Genomic DNA, 14,979 nt, shown 5'->3' on the forward strand with positions numbered 1-14,979 from the left:
AAAAGAAATTCCTTCGGTGATGACTTACTGAGCACTTAGTATTCCACAGCAAAACGGCAAGAGTGAGTGACTATCCCTGACTGCAGCAACAAAGGTAAGTAGGTGACTCTGAATAATTACACTTATTACATTACGTTGATACAGCATTTTTGGGTCTACAGAGCACTTTGCTTTTCACAGGATATTTGACTTGACAGTGATTACATAAAAGCCCCCAACTGAACATCAGGTGTAAAAGACACCCTACTGAAATCTATAAAACATTGGCATTGAGAATCTATCTTCAACATTTGCCATATTTCTGCTCTACGCATCTCAAAATAAATTTAACGGCCAAATATCCACTTTGCTTAGGTCAGGTCGTCCAATTACACTAAAGAAATTTGTTTGGTAGCACTAATGAAAAATTAAACATCTAAAACATATCATTCTGCTACAAACTGACATAAAGCAATAAAGCAGCATTTAGTTTAGTTAACCTTCACCTGTATAATAAAGTTAAACAGAGAGAATTCTCTGGGTATTTGGGGGGAGAAGCCAGTATTATCCTAAGCAAAGCGAAATAATACAAATTAATCTGTGTTGAGGGTGACAAAAATATTTACAAAATCTCTCCTTGTGCACCTTCCCCTGTGCGTACTGGAGGCAAGGTGTTTTTTAGGAATAGCTGGCCACGTGATATAATGGAGCCTGCTCTCAGACAGGCCTGGGTTTGAATCTCTGCTCTACTATCAGTCAGGCGGTGTGGTTTGATACGTTACTTTACCTCCATAAACCATGGTTTCCTCAAGTGTAAAATACCAATGCCCACTATTAAGGGTGATGAGGATTAAGTGAAAATTATAAAACTAAAGCAAACACTTATTCAGATGTACTGTACGTCAAGTACGTCAAGTTTTAAAGGCACTTGGTCTTCACAACACTCCTAGGAGGTAGGGGATCTCTGAGGCCCTCATTATAACAATCTATAGATGAATGGTGGGGCTAGGAAAGGTTGACTTTTGCTGGGTCATATGACTGGTAGGTGACAGCTCTGGGATTGACACCAGGCCATCTGGCTCCAGAGACCTCCCTCTCTGTCAGTATGCTGGAATCCTGATGACATTTCCCCTCCATCCTCACTCCGTTTCCAGCATCCCCCATCCCATCTACCGAAGCTGCCTGTGACATTGAAAGAACAAAGAAAAAAAATAAATAGTAACCAGAAAACACCAGGGGGCTTGGGTAATTTTTCTTTCAGGGTTTTGCATGACATCATGCAAATCAAAATTAACGATTTAGAAATGGAAAAACACAATGATTTGATACCTACTTAGAAGAAGGCTCGAGGTCTAATAAAGAAAGAGAAAGTTTCCCACAGGAGACGGGCAGGCTCATGGTTCCTTTCTACTGCCTGGAGAGCCAGGCTCCAGAGGTTTTGTCCCCAGATCACCAGAAGGGGCCGGGGGGAGAGTCACACACACATACGTGCCAGAAGGGAGGGGCAGGTTTGGAGGTGTCCACTCCCCCACGTATACCCTAACCCATCCCCTGAGCACCAAAATCGGTTTTGGGTTACCAAATTCAGGCAAAATTGGACTCATTGTGAGAGAAGAGATGTAAATTCTCAGGCAATTCCACAAGATAAAAGCTACTGTGTCCTTAAAATACGAATTCTTCCCGCAGTAGTGCAGGCATGAGATATAAACACAGGCGAGGCACTTTTTGTCATGGCTTTAATCAAAGGATAAAAGTTCTCTGGCAAATTACAGCTCTCGTGAAATTTCTTTACAGATGAAAATAAGAAATAACAGTCGAGTAAAATCATTTTCATTCTCAAGATGTCAATTTCTCCATTCCGTGCACACCAAATTTTAGGAATTCATTTGGGTTGAAAGCCAGGAGTTATGTGGAGATTCCTCTGTATCTTCTCATTAGTTTGATGCTATGCACTGGACTAAGGTGTGCATGGGAATCACTTACAGTATCTGTTAAAATGCAGAGTCCTGGGTCCCACACCAGACCTACCGAATCAGCAGAAGGGGGCGGGCAGGTTTCTGCTTTGTGAAAACCTACTTCAAGTAACTGAAGTATAACTTTGGCTTGGAACCATGAGTGACCTATTACTGTAGGGGTACAGCAGAGGCTAAAAATATATCAGGGTAGAGATTTCCCCCACCCCAACTAATAAGGTAGGTTTCTGAATGTTCAACTGGTCACTTTTATAATAAATTTAAAGTCGATATTCAAAGCACAAGTCATATGATCAGAAGAAAGTTTTCCCAAGAATTTAAGCAAAATGGCAAAAGTTAACAGTGACAGAATTCAGTGTGTTACTGTGAACTCAGCAGGGCCACAAACAATCCCAATGTCAAGTATATTCTCCTTAAGTCCAGTCTGTGCCTATTTTCCAGATGAGAAAACTGAGGGTAAGGTTAATATTAAGAGACATGCACAAGGTCCCAGGGACAGTATGTGGTGGGCTGGGCTATCTATTCATGTTGGTTTCTCCTCGCCATCACTCAGTACAATAGGCAGGAATCCCTCCATTTGAAAAATGAAGGCACAGATGTTCAGAGGGGTTAAGAGTCCTGCCCAAAGTCCACAGTAAAATAGTAGAGCTAATATTCCTATGGAACCTTTGACTGACACCAAAGTGTATTAACTACTGGACTTCATGAAGAGCTAAAATGTCTTCTATGTTCATGAATTGAAAAGATTACCAAATCGCCACTAGAAAATCTGCTCTAGGACCATAGAGACCCCTCAGTAAATGGAATAGTCGCTTTTGTTTTGGTTTTAATTTTAATTTTTTGTTTTTTATAATTTTTAAAAGATTTTATTTATTTATTTGACAGAGAGAGAGAGAACACAAGCAGGGGGAGCAGCAGAGGGAGAGGGAGAAACAGGCTCCCTGAGGCGGGGCTCGATCCCAGGACCTTGGGAACATGACCAGAGCTGAAGGCAGATGCTTAACTGATTAAGCTACCCAGGTGCCCCTGGTTTTAATTTTTAAATCACACTTTTTAAAAGAATTCCTTTTCTTGTTCTTTCCTAAGCAATCTGAAAAGTAACTGCTAATATATCAATAGTAATGAAAACGCTTCCCACTGCCTTAATAGTAGAAAATTAAATAAGTAGGGGATTCAAGTCCACAAACACAGAAAAGGGTAAGCAAGCATATTCTATAAATAGTTCTTATGAGATTCTAGATTACCTGCCTGCCATAAATTTCTCTCTTTAATATACCTCAAACACCCTCCCACCCAAAGATGCACATAGTAAGTATTCTAAAAGATATCTCACATTAAACTTACTAAGGAGAATCCCTTTTAAAGGGCAGAACACCGCCTTTAATAATTTGGCTAGTTGAAATCACATTTTGGAATATGATCTGGGAACCTGATTAGTGGAAATTCTGGTCTTTGTCAGTGATGCCTGAAATACAGGGGATTCTTGAGAGAAATCCCAAGAAACCGACACCCCAACTACACACTGACATGCAATACCTATCATTGGCTGCTTTAACTCAAGTTAGAAACTGACGAGCAGAGATTTGCTCTGTCAAAGTCCCGTTATCTTCCCCATACCAACCAAAAGGGCCATAGTAGACAATGACAAAAAGCAGGTGCTCAAAAGCTACCATTTTTGAGGGGCTAAGGAAATATAGGTACAGAAACAAAAACAGTTACACAAACGAATAAAAAAACAGCAAAGAATGCCTTGATAGGATAGGGAGTAAAGGCTCTGGCAGAGCCACTTCAGATGGGGGATGGGAGTCAGAAAAGGCTAATAAAATAGCGACATACGGCTGTACACGTATATATAGTGATATGCAGATGTATATTGTGATACATGCCTAAAACCAGAAAAAAAAAAAAGGATTGTTTCTCAAGCCTGCAGGATGCCCAAATTGTTGCAATGATCACCGGGTAGAGAGCAGGGCTTTATTACTTTTGAATTCAAAAGGAGACTGAATAATGAACTGAAAAATAAGAGCCAATTTCCCTTTCCTGCTACGAATTACTAAGTAGATGGGGCCACCCTTGTTCTTTGCAAAACAGCATCGAAAGCCCCCGAAACAAAACAAAACAAAAAAACCCTAAAGGGGCACCACGTTCGAGAGTCTCACGCAGGGGTACACCTTCACTCACAATAACAGTGGCTTCAGGGGAAGAGATCATTACTGGGCTTACTGTTCTTACCACCCAGTATGAGACATAAATGGTTCCAAAGCCAGGCATCAGGCAGAATACCAAGAGTCAGACACAGAGGCAGAGATAAAGCTCACGGTCACTGTGCGCTCCACGGCAGGCTGTCAAATGCTACCCCGAAAGGGGCAAGTCAGTGAATTTCAGAATATGAAGTGCTCCGTCTTGAACTGCAGGATTCAGAACCAGACAACTGAATACTGAAGGTGCTGCCCGGCTCGCTGGGGGCTTGGCTCCTGGAAGGCTGGCTTCCACGCGTCAGGGGGTTGCGGCCCTTACCAGCTACTGTTTTATCACCATAAAATAACGAGGGTGATCAACAGCCAGCCTCTGAAAAGACTCATGGTGTGCTGGTTCACGATGAAGACTCCCAAGCCCCAAACACTTAAATATCTAAGTAGGTGATTCAAGATTTAGAATGAGAACTGAAGAGTGTCAACTTTTTTTTTTTTTTTTAACTAACACCAAAATTAATGTTTGTGCAGGTAATATAAGGAATGCACTTGGAAAAACATAGATTAGACAATTTCACATACGTGGACTTGGTCTAAAAGGACAGTTTTCTAAACTTTGTCATACACCAATCGAGGTTTTCATCTGTACGTGTGTGGTTGTTTTCTTTTCACCATTTTATATTCCACAAAGGATGTAAGAGGCCCCCCCTCATGCATATTGGGGGAATTCTGTGATTAGGCTGGAAACAGGTAAGAGATGTCCAAAGCAATACAATCTACTGATTCAAAAATATGGAATTGTTAAAAAAACTAACTCATGTTAAATAACAACAGTGGTGAGGATAATAATCATGTTCAACACTTCGTGTATGAGTCCTATAGGCGAAGGATTACTCCATTGAAGCTAACAAAACCATTAATTTTTTTGGCTAGATAACTGGGACACCAAAAAAGTGGTCACGATTAGAATCAGAGAGTCTACAGCCTTGGGGCCCAGCCCTGCTAGACTTGGTGTTCACTGGATTTTTTTTTTTTTTACTGTGTTTTATTACTCTCTTTAATTGAGATAGAATTCAAATATAAAATCATCCACCTTAAAATGTATGATTCAGTAGGTTTTAGAATACTCATAACATTGCAAGAACATCACCACTATCTAATTCCACAACATTTTCATCAACTTAAAAAGAAACCCTGACCCCTGAGCTGTCACTCCCCATGCCCTCCTTCCTCCAGGCCCTGGCAACCATGCATCTACTTTTTGTCTCTATTCAGTGCCTGCTTGTATAGGACATAATTTTAATACCCCCTTCAGAATTCCAAGATGAAATTTTGAGATATTACATATATATTCATATAAATTTAATGATATATTTAATATGTACATCTTATCAACCTGTGCATTCCACTTGCTAGGGTCTGTGCATTCTCCCACGTTATTAGCTATTCATCCACAGCTGTACTTCCAACAGCTGAAGGAATTCAGTCAGATAGTGCACACAGCATCTAACTAAATCTGGTGTTGTTGGAATTTACATTTGCATACTGAGTTCGTTTTTTTTTTTAAGATTTTTTTTTAAGAGAGAGAGAGAGAACATGAATAGCGGGAAAGGAGAGAGAGAAGCAGGCTCCTTGCTGAGCAGCGAGCCCAATGTAGGACTCCATCCCAGGACCCTGGGATCATGACCTGAACCGAAGGCAGACGCTTAACTGACTGAGCCCTGCATACTGAGTTTTTAAAAAACTAGCAACCAGACTTAAACATTGTGTTTTGTATTTCAAGAAATGATTTGAAAAAGAAGCTATTCATATTATACTCTTTTTAGTGGGGGCATGTTTAGGAGCCTGGCAGGGGGTGGACAGTGGGGTGGAGGGAAGCTATGAGTCCCCTCCGTCCTTATGACATCATATGTCTGGAGCAATCAGGAGGCTGGCTCTTTTCTATCATAAAGAACTTGATGGCAGTCCCTATAGGACATTTGTTCCTCACAAATACTTCCCAGAGATTCTATTAAAAGTCCCACAGAAGCTCTGTTAAACATTAAAGCCCTATGCAAACTAATATCAAAAAAGAACTATGTTTTTTGGGGGGCACTGTTTGGAACCAAGCATTACCTTAGCTGCTCACAGCAAGTCTTGAAGCCATAAAACCGTATTTTGCAAAGTATCACACATTATTATCACCCTGGTTTGACTTCCTTCTGATTTCTAGCACTGAAAAAAAAAAATAGCCTTTTCTATGATTTAGGTGTAGGACCTAACTGCAGAGGAATTTGCATTTGTATGAAGGGGGCTGAAATCCAGCTTCAGAATCAGCCAGGATTTTATTCTTTTATTTTATTTTACTAGGGAAGCAGAGAGTATCCTAATAAATCCTCCTTTCCTCTTTTAGCACATTGAAAAACCCATCTTTGAGCTCCACTGACTCCATTAGGTTAGAATTTTGGTATGAAGTACAAAGGGAGAAAAAGTATGCGGTATGTGGGTGGAAAGAGAGAGAAGCAGAGCACGCAGTGAAGGGAGAACTGTGAGCAAGCACGTGGGCAAGCACCTCATGTAGCCTGGTGCTCAAGAACGATGCGGCAGAAAGAGGATGTGTGAAGAACACGGACACCCCGGCTTCACATGCGACCTGCCAATCCACACAGGGCTCACATGCTGTTCCCTAGATGAGACCTCACCCAGAACTCCTTTGACTTGTCTCTGTCTTTGGACTTCTTGATTTAGCTTCTGTTTTGGCATTTACACAATAATAACTTTACTACAAAAGGTAAATGTCTTGTCAACTAATGGGAAACATATTGCTTGGCATAGTTTATAATGCCAGGATTTATGGCTCTAACACTGAGGGTCTCTCTGACCTCGAAGATAACATAATGAACCAGCAATGTGCTGCAAATGGCTCAGTGTGATTTTTATTAGTTCTCATAATTGCCCCTTATTAATTTGTATGCACATAATAAGCACTCACCTTCACAGTCTGTCCAGCTTCAGGGCCATCCTGGAAGGAGGAAAAAAAAATAGATAAATAACAGAGGTGATACCAGATAGATGGTATCTCCATATCTCCTGTTAATAATTTAGATCCAATTTCATTGTGTGTTAATTTATAGTATTCTCATGGGGACCATTCACGTCAAATGTGTGGGACCAGACAGTTCTCCATTTCTGCCTGAGAGTAAGTGAAAAGTTATGTATAAAAATGATATAAATTATCCAGTGAGCCAACCCTCTTGCTACTTTCCATGCTCTTTGCTCTCGGCTATGGTTTTAATTGCATTAAAGGAAGGTTGGAAATGTTTGAGGAGGTAAATTATCACACCTTTTGGTTATCTTTAAATCAGATGTAGTTTAATTAATGTCTGATTACTAGAAGTCTCTGCTCAAAAAAAAAAAAGAAAAGAAAAGAAAAGAAAAAGACACCTACTGTAAAAATAATCCATTAAGCAAGAGTATGGGCTATCTTATATGGGAAGATCACCCAAGAGTGGGCCCTCTCTGGCTGTCCTGACCTTGGTGGGGGTGCGGGAGGGTGGAAGTAGGAGCATTCATTTTTGCTGAGCCTTTTTCCCATCCTGGCTCCTTCTCTCAGCTTTTAAAACCCAACAATACTATTGGTTTAGTTGAAAATGGGCCAACTTACCCAGTCATCAGTCACAATACAAAGCAAAAACAAGTGTTTAGCTGGTTTGAGATAACAGAAAAAGCAATGTCTACAATCAAAAATTGTAAAACTGAATCAAACCTTGCAACTTTTAGCAAGTCTTTCTGCCTCTGTGACCCAGACTAATGGGTAAGAAAGTTTGGCCTGCTGTGGCCAAGATTAAGTAGAACTATGTATCAGTGCTTTTCAAACTTGAAGTCACAGCCCATTAGTGGGTCATGAAGTCAGCTTAATGGGTTGTGATCAGCACTAAAAACAAACCAGATAATATAACAAAAACGATTAGAGTGCACTGAAAGGGTAGCTGTTTTGTAAAACTCTGGTTTCCTTTATCTATATATGTATCCATGGGGAGGGAGGGTCACACGATTGTGGAATAAATATCCTAGTGTGGTTTAAAGCTTTAAGGGGTTTGAAAACACGGCATATATGAAAGTACTCCAGGTGCTACGCACAAGTCTGTTCCTATGTTTATGGGATTCACTTTCTAGTAAATCATGTTAGATAACTAGCCCTGGCTATTTCCAGCGAATGTGAATTTTCTTCTAGCATTTCATTTAACACTGAAAGATGTCTTCAGCCACTTGCCTTCATCTGGTCTCTCCGGAAACATGATTTATAGCATAAGCTTGATAAACCCACCCTGAGATTAATTACCTGCATGAAGGTGACTCACACGGTTTGACATGCAACACACACACACACACACACACACACAGTATTTTAAAGGGAAGTTTACTCTCAACACAGACATGGCAGCAAAAAAATTTTTAAGAAGCATTTAAGAGCAGTTTTAGTTTGAGCCTTTCATAACCTGAAAATAGTGGCCTTCTTTACCTGTTCTCTTTGAAGGTCTACGGTGGGGACATGAGGAGAGTTGAAGGAGGATGGTCAATATTCTGCATAACTAAAGCACTGAGGGCAAGATATCACATGATGGAAGAAGTCAATTCTTTCCAAAGGGTCCCTGCAGAGTCATCTGATTTCAAGGCCACTAAGGACTTTAATTAGGTATGGATACTCCCCAACTCTTCCCAAGGGGGATCTGAAGGGGCACAGGATATGTTATATTGATTTACTCAATTCCCACAGCTGATGACTCACCACAGACCTCCTCCTCCTCCACTTGGCTCTACCTCTGCCTAAAGATCTCCAGTGATCGGGGCGGGGGGCGGGGGGGGGGCGGCTGGTGTCTCATTTTCTTCCTGGGAAGCAGGCCGCACAGAATATTTGATCAATCCAGCTTCATACCAATCCACAATCAATTACTGGCGCTTGAGTTAAAGAGAAAAGGAACCCTCTGAGGACAAGGCCCCATGTAACTTGCATATCTCTCCTATCCTGAGGTAGAGCAAGGCTAGGCCCATGCAGTGCTCAAGACATATTTACCATGCAATAAAAATGACTTGTCCGGCCCCAGTCCCAGGAAAAGATCTGGAATGTCTTAATGCCCATGAAATCACGTGTCTATTTTTCCTACCTGCTTTGTAAACAATGCTGCAGACAGTGTCTCAGCTGACATTCCATAGTCCACCTCGGGGCCAAGGATAGATAGTAGGGCGGTCCTGGATTAGTAACACCTTTTTCTGCTACTATGAAAGACATGAACAACCACAGCTGCCTTACAAGTGAGATGGCAGCTTAAAAGAGAGAGAAAGCCCAACGCTAGGGTGTGAAAAGGAAGAAAAATAACTTCTGAGCTATCTGTACACTCACCTGCATGGAAAATGTGAGAGAAGTTCCCTGGAAATGCTTCTCCACCACCAGCCCAACTCTCTGGGCCGCCTGAAACAAATCCGCCACTTCATCGGGACGCAGGTCTCGGAAGCGCTCCACTGGCCGAAGGGGACACACGAGGACATCTGTGGTGAGTTCTGTTAAGGCACACTTTTGCTTCTTTGGGAAGTATTTTTACCAAGAAGTTTATGCCCACAGTACTGAATCCCCTTGGCCCAAGGCCTCAACTCTCAAAGACTAAGGAATAAAAGAACAAATATTTACCAACCACCAAACTCCAGGAAGTTCAAAAAGAGCTTATAAACATGGTTAATTATACTTTGAAGGGGAAGGGATGGCACACTGAAGAAATTCTTTTAAGGGAAAGGGACATTAATGTTCAGAAAGACTCAAGTGCTGGCTGAAATGATTATGCCAAGAGGCAAAATCTATTCTGGACCATTATCTCCTGACCCCAATTCGAAAGCTCTGTCTTCTCAAGCAGCTAAAGGCACTGGGTTGGAAAAGCAAGCAGAACATCCATGATTAAAATTTTAATTTCAATATCTCTTTACAGAAAAATGTAATGAAAATACTATAGGAGTTATTTTATTTTTGTGTAAAAGGAGTGTCGACATTCTGAAAATGTACAGTGCCCTTCATTTCTGGTAAGAGAGGCACCATGGGGTTAAGCAATTTATGACAAGTGTTCCTCAAATTGATTATTAAGAATTCAGGAAGCCAGTTGAAGGTAAATCATGAACTTAAGAAAAAAGGGTTTTTTGATTTTTACTTAGGCACACAAAACCGTCTGAAGGCAAGTCAACATATTTATGATATTGGCCTGAACAAACAAAATCTAGAGGAAAAAAAAATGTTGGTGGCAAATTAATATTCAATGTTACACCGTCAATAACATTTCAGTTGTCTGTGTATCTGAACCCCTCATATATGTGTGGCTACATGCATACAATTGGGCATATATGCATATATATATATATACATATATACACACACACACACACATATATACGGTATACACACACACACACAGATAGATATATTATTTTTTGTTTAGATTTCAGGTACCAGCAGGAGAAAAAAAGTGCTCTAATGCTCTTTTCTGTTCTTTCTTTTTTCCCGTTTCTTCTCGTTTTACAAGAGCATGCTTTGCCTAAAGCTAAGCAGCTAAAGGGCATAATAAAACCCCAATTCTATGATTGCTAGTCTCACCAGCATATCAAGCACTGTAGACCATCATACTGGTAGGACTCAGAGCCCAAAGGGAAATGCACTGAGCTCAGCTGGGTGGGCCTGATTTCCATAAGAGAAGCGGGAGGGGGGAGAAAGGAAAAACTGATTAATTTTGCTCATAATCAGGAAATTCATGTCAACGGTAAACTAGGGAAAGAAGCATTTGTTTAATCTGAGTTCATTTTTCAAGAGAGGAGAAGGGAAGCCTTCACCCACAGGGCATCAGATACTTAAAAAGATAATTATCCTTCTTTGGCAGGGCTGCTTTATTATCATGGGTCAATGAACCGTTTAGAAATGAAGAATTTCCTTTCATTTCCTTTTAGCAGATTGCCAGCTTCCACTCCCACTGAGTTGCCTTTTCTTTGTTAAAAGAGACCTTTTCCCATCATCCTCCTCCCAGCACCTCCTTCTCCTTCCTCCTCCCTCCCCACTCCCTTAGACCCTGACTTCACCAAACCACAGCAAGATGACAACTTTGCAAGCTTCCAACAATACCCATAATTGTCATGGTGAGCTATGTCTAAACACAGCGACCACGTGGGGAAGGAAGGACATTTTATTTAAACAATGGCTTACTGTCAAAATTGTTGGAACGAATCTGAAATTCTTTGTATCTGATAACTTTAGTAATATCGGTGACAACCGAAACTTTTTTTTTTGTCCCAATGCCATAAAAAATATTTTATTATCTGTTCATTCTCCTTGTCTGATGCTAAGGATTGGCTTGACCCAATGTTTAAGGAATCAAAACATTTATGGAAGTGAATCAAAATGGCTGAATCTGTCAGCTACTTCATCCTGAGTACACTGAACCACAGGGTCGTATATCACATACATTATTAATTGAACGTTAATAATACTAATAACAACATGTCACAAAAGAGTTGGACAGGCTAAACACATTCTCATTTAGGTGAATATTTTTCACCCGCCCATTTAGGCCACGTTGCCCCAACATGTATATTTCCTGAAATCTAACCCTTTATTAAGAAAACCTCTTACCTGCCTGCAACAATGTTTCCATGTGAATAAGATGAAATAGGGTTAACTTTTAAAGGTGCTTACTTGGGCAGGTGTTCATGTAGGTAATCATTGTCTTTGTTCTGTTGGGACCCAACGGATGGACAAACAGGCATCTTGACCTGGCAGTGGACACACAGGTAGGCTTCAGAGGACTCCATAGCGAGGTAGATGGGTCTGGATTTACACAGGGTGGGGCTCTGGAACTCCTGGCTACTGTGTGAGTCACCGACCTGACCAACAGCTGACTCACTAGTCTCCCCAGGCCATTCTAGGTACTAAATGGCATCAGGAAGTCAGGACCAACCACCATCCCTCAGTTCCTCTGAAACCAGAGCAGAAAAGAGCCTATGTCCTAAGCCGAACACAGGCTATGTCCCCACTGCTGCCTACCTACTTCCTGAAGCTCCTCTCCCCCCACTTCTCCGCTATGCTCTATACATCTGCCACATTTGCCTTCCTTCTGTTCGTCTAACACATTAAACTCCTTCCCAGACTGGGGGGGCCTTTGTCCCAGCTGTTTGTTCTGCCTACAATTCAATTCCCCATGATCTTCGCATGGCTGCTTCTTTCTTATCATTCCAATTCTAATTCCAATGCTACTCCCTCCAAGGAGCACTCCAAGACCACCAGTTTAAACTGCTACCCGGTTACTCTCTCTTCTGTCACCTGACTTCCATCCTGCCAGAGGCCCTGCCACCACCTGGCAGTTTTCTGGGTTCGCTACTACCTACCTGAATGAGAACATCAGCTCCACGAGAGTGAAGACTGTCATATTTACCACTGGTTCACCCCTGCCCAGAACACCAGACTTAATAAGCATTGTTGCAATGAGCGAATACATTATGAAGCAGACCTTCTTACCAGCTATCTCTGAGTACTAAGACCCTGACAAAATGGAGACAACATCCATTTATTTTCAGCCATCTACACAAGATTGGGAGAGTCTGCAAGATTTTTTTTTAATTCCAAGAGATCTCTTCCTAATATTTAGCATAATCAGAACCAATGTTGGATGTGAGCTGGAAAAAAGTAAACTTGTTTTGAACGTAAATTAATTTTCATACGAGCACAAAGGAAATGTAATGATGAGGGTAAAATCCTTGTGAAAAACCCTTTTTATGTAATCGTAAAAAAAACTTTTTATGTAATTATAAAAAAGAGAAAGAAGTGGTATCTAGATTATTCAGAGTCTCAGATAAACTATACCTATAAAAACGCTGCTTTATACTCTGACTAGGAATTGTAATTCATTTGTTCACTCAGTGAACAGTGAGCACCAGGTAAGTGTGGACGCTGTGCCAGGCTCTGGGAATAGCAAAGGAAAACAGGAAGTTGCTCCTGTTCTTCCAGTCCAGGAGACGGGCACCAAAATAAGTGACTGCAGTACTCTGGGAGGTTCAGAGGATACAGAGGCAGAGGGAAGGACCCAATGCTGCCAAACCTGGGACACCTTAGTAAGGCAAGGGCTCCAGGGCAACTACAGGTGACCTCCGAGTTTAATCCAGTACCCCATGGCTCCCGAAATATAAGCAGGTTCATAAAGGATTTAATGCAGGTCAGCAAACATTTTCTGCAACAGGCCAGACGGTCAAATTCAAAGTTTGGTGGGCTGTATGCCTAAGCAGCTATAGACAAGACAAACAATAGTAGGCGTGGCTATATCCCAGTCAGCCTTTATTTACATAAAGAAGGGGCAAGCCAGATTTGGCCATGGACCTAATAATGTCAACCGTTCGTTTGGAGGAATCACATTAGTAAGAGGTAACTAAAGGAAGTTAGAACTATTTGGGGGCTCCATTCTTTTCCTGAGTTGAGGACCACACTGTTATTTAAATAGCATATTGGACAAACATCATTATGGTATCTTAAAAATTGTCACTTTCTATGGAAAACACCTGAGCATGATAGAGAAATTTCATGAACTTGTGTAGCACTTTTGATGCTTTTAAAGACTAATCACAGTCAGAAAATGTGTTACGGTGATAATATCATATAGATAAATCATGAGTGTTGCTCCCAATCCAACTAAAGGAGTTTCTGCCATCTTTAATTGTAAGAACGAAGCATATGATCTACAAACACATGAGAGCACCAGAACAATATGTTATTCACAAACCCAACTGAAAATAAAAGCGTTTTCTCAAAATAAGTACGTAAGCCTTGGAAGAAAACACCATATTGCTTAAAGATGGTGGGTATCATGCGCTGCATGATTCTCATAGACAAACAACTCAGAGAAAGCAAATTAATTTTGAAGAATAGCAGACAGCTCTTGTAATTCTATTGAAACTGTTTATATGTCAATAGTTTTAAGGTAATGTCACAGATGCAGCATAATTTAATTTAGAGATTCTTAGGCATTGTTAATGGGCAAATCCCACATTATACATCGGCTGCTACAACACACTTTCTTTTGAGTCCTCTTTGCTTGGGATTAATACCCCTGAAGAGACTTTTTAGCCAACATGCATGATAACCCTCAAAGAAGTTAATCTACATAATTGAGTTTAATCTATATTTATCCAGGACTCATCATGGGTGAGAACCTGTGAAAGAGAATATCATATGGGATCTGGTCTCTCTCTCTAATCTAAAGTAGAGAAGTCCATTTAGTAGTAACATTTTTTTTTTTTTTTTTTTTAAAGAAGAGAAGGGGGTAGTTACAGTTTAGCTCCTGTGGTCCACAAAGAGACTCCTCATAGCAGAGGAAAATCAAAGATCACTTCCTAGTGCAGATGAGATTTCAAGTGAATTTTACAAATGGGGAAGTAATTCAACCAGTGGGTCAGCTGGCAACCCACTCATCCACCCATCCCACCACTACAGCCTCCTCTCAATCCAGGGCTTATGCTAGCATCTAGGGCGCCAAGATGAATCCAGCAGAGTAATTGACCTTGAAGGGCTCACACTCTGATGTCCCAAACTGTCATGCAGTATAAACAGATCATCACAACACGGAGAGATGAAGACTATTGATAGAAATCAGTACAGAATGTTGTGGGAGCACAGAGGAGGCAGAATCTAACTCTGCCTAGGGGTGTGAGATAAACTTTTCAGTATGGTCTTGCATTTCAATTTTCTAAAATCAGAAACTATTTCTCCAAATTTGGACCAAGATCTGTCCTTGAAAATGTCCTAGCAACTTATGGTTAGCTTTCAAGAAAGCTGTCAGACA

The 14,979-nt window shown here is 40.9% G+C and overlaps 1 protein-coding gene across 10 annotated transcripts in view; it reads right to left on the minus strand.

The window, feature by feature from the left end:
- FHIT (fragile histidine triad diadenosine triphosphatase) overlaps positions 1-14,979 on the minus strand; it is a 1,472,419-nt gene that overhangs the window by 254,919 nt on the left and 1,202,521 nt on the right. For all 10 annotated transcript variants that reach the window (XM_073901470.1, XM_073901471.1, XM_073901466.1 and 7 more), the window contains 2 exons: positions 9,525-9,670; positions 7,116-7,145 (listed from right to left, as the gene is read on the minus strand). In XM_073901470.1, coding sequence (XP_073757571.1) covers positions 7,116-7,145; positions 9,525-9,670 — 176 coding nt within the window. The remainder of the gene's footprint in view (positions 1-7,115; positions 7,146-9,524; positions 9,671-14,979) is intronic.

The sequence above is a fragment of the Callorhinus ursinus genome, unplaced genomic scaffold (assembly GCF_003265705.2).
Source record: "Callorhinus ursinus isolate GAN/ISIS: 27379988/994484 unplaced genomic scaffold, GSC_fseal_2.0 scaffold15, whole genome shotgun sequence".
In the NCBI taxonomy this organism is placed as follows: Eukaryota; Metazoa; Chordata; class Mammalia; order Carnivora; family Otariidae; genus Callorhinus; species Callorhinus ursinus.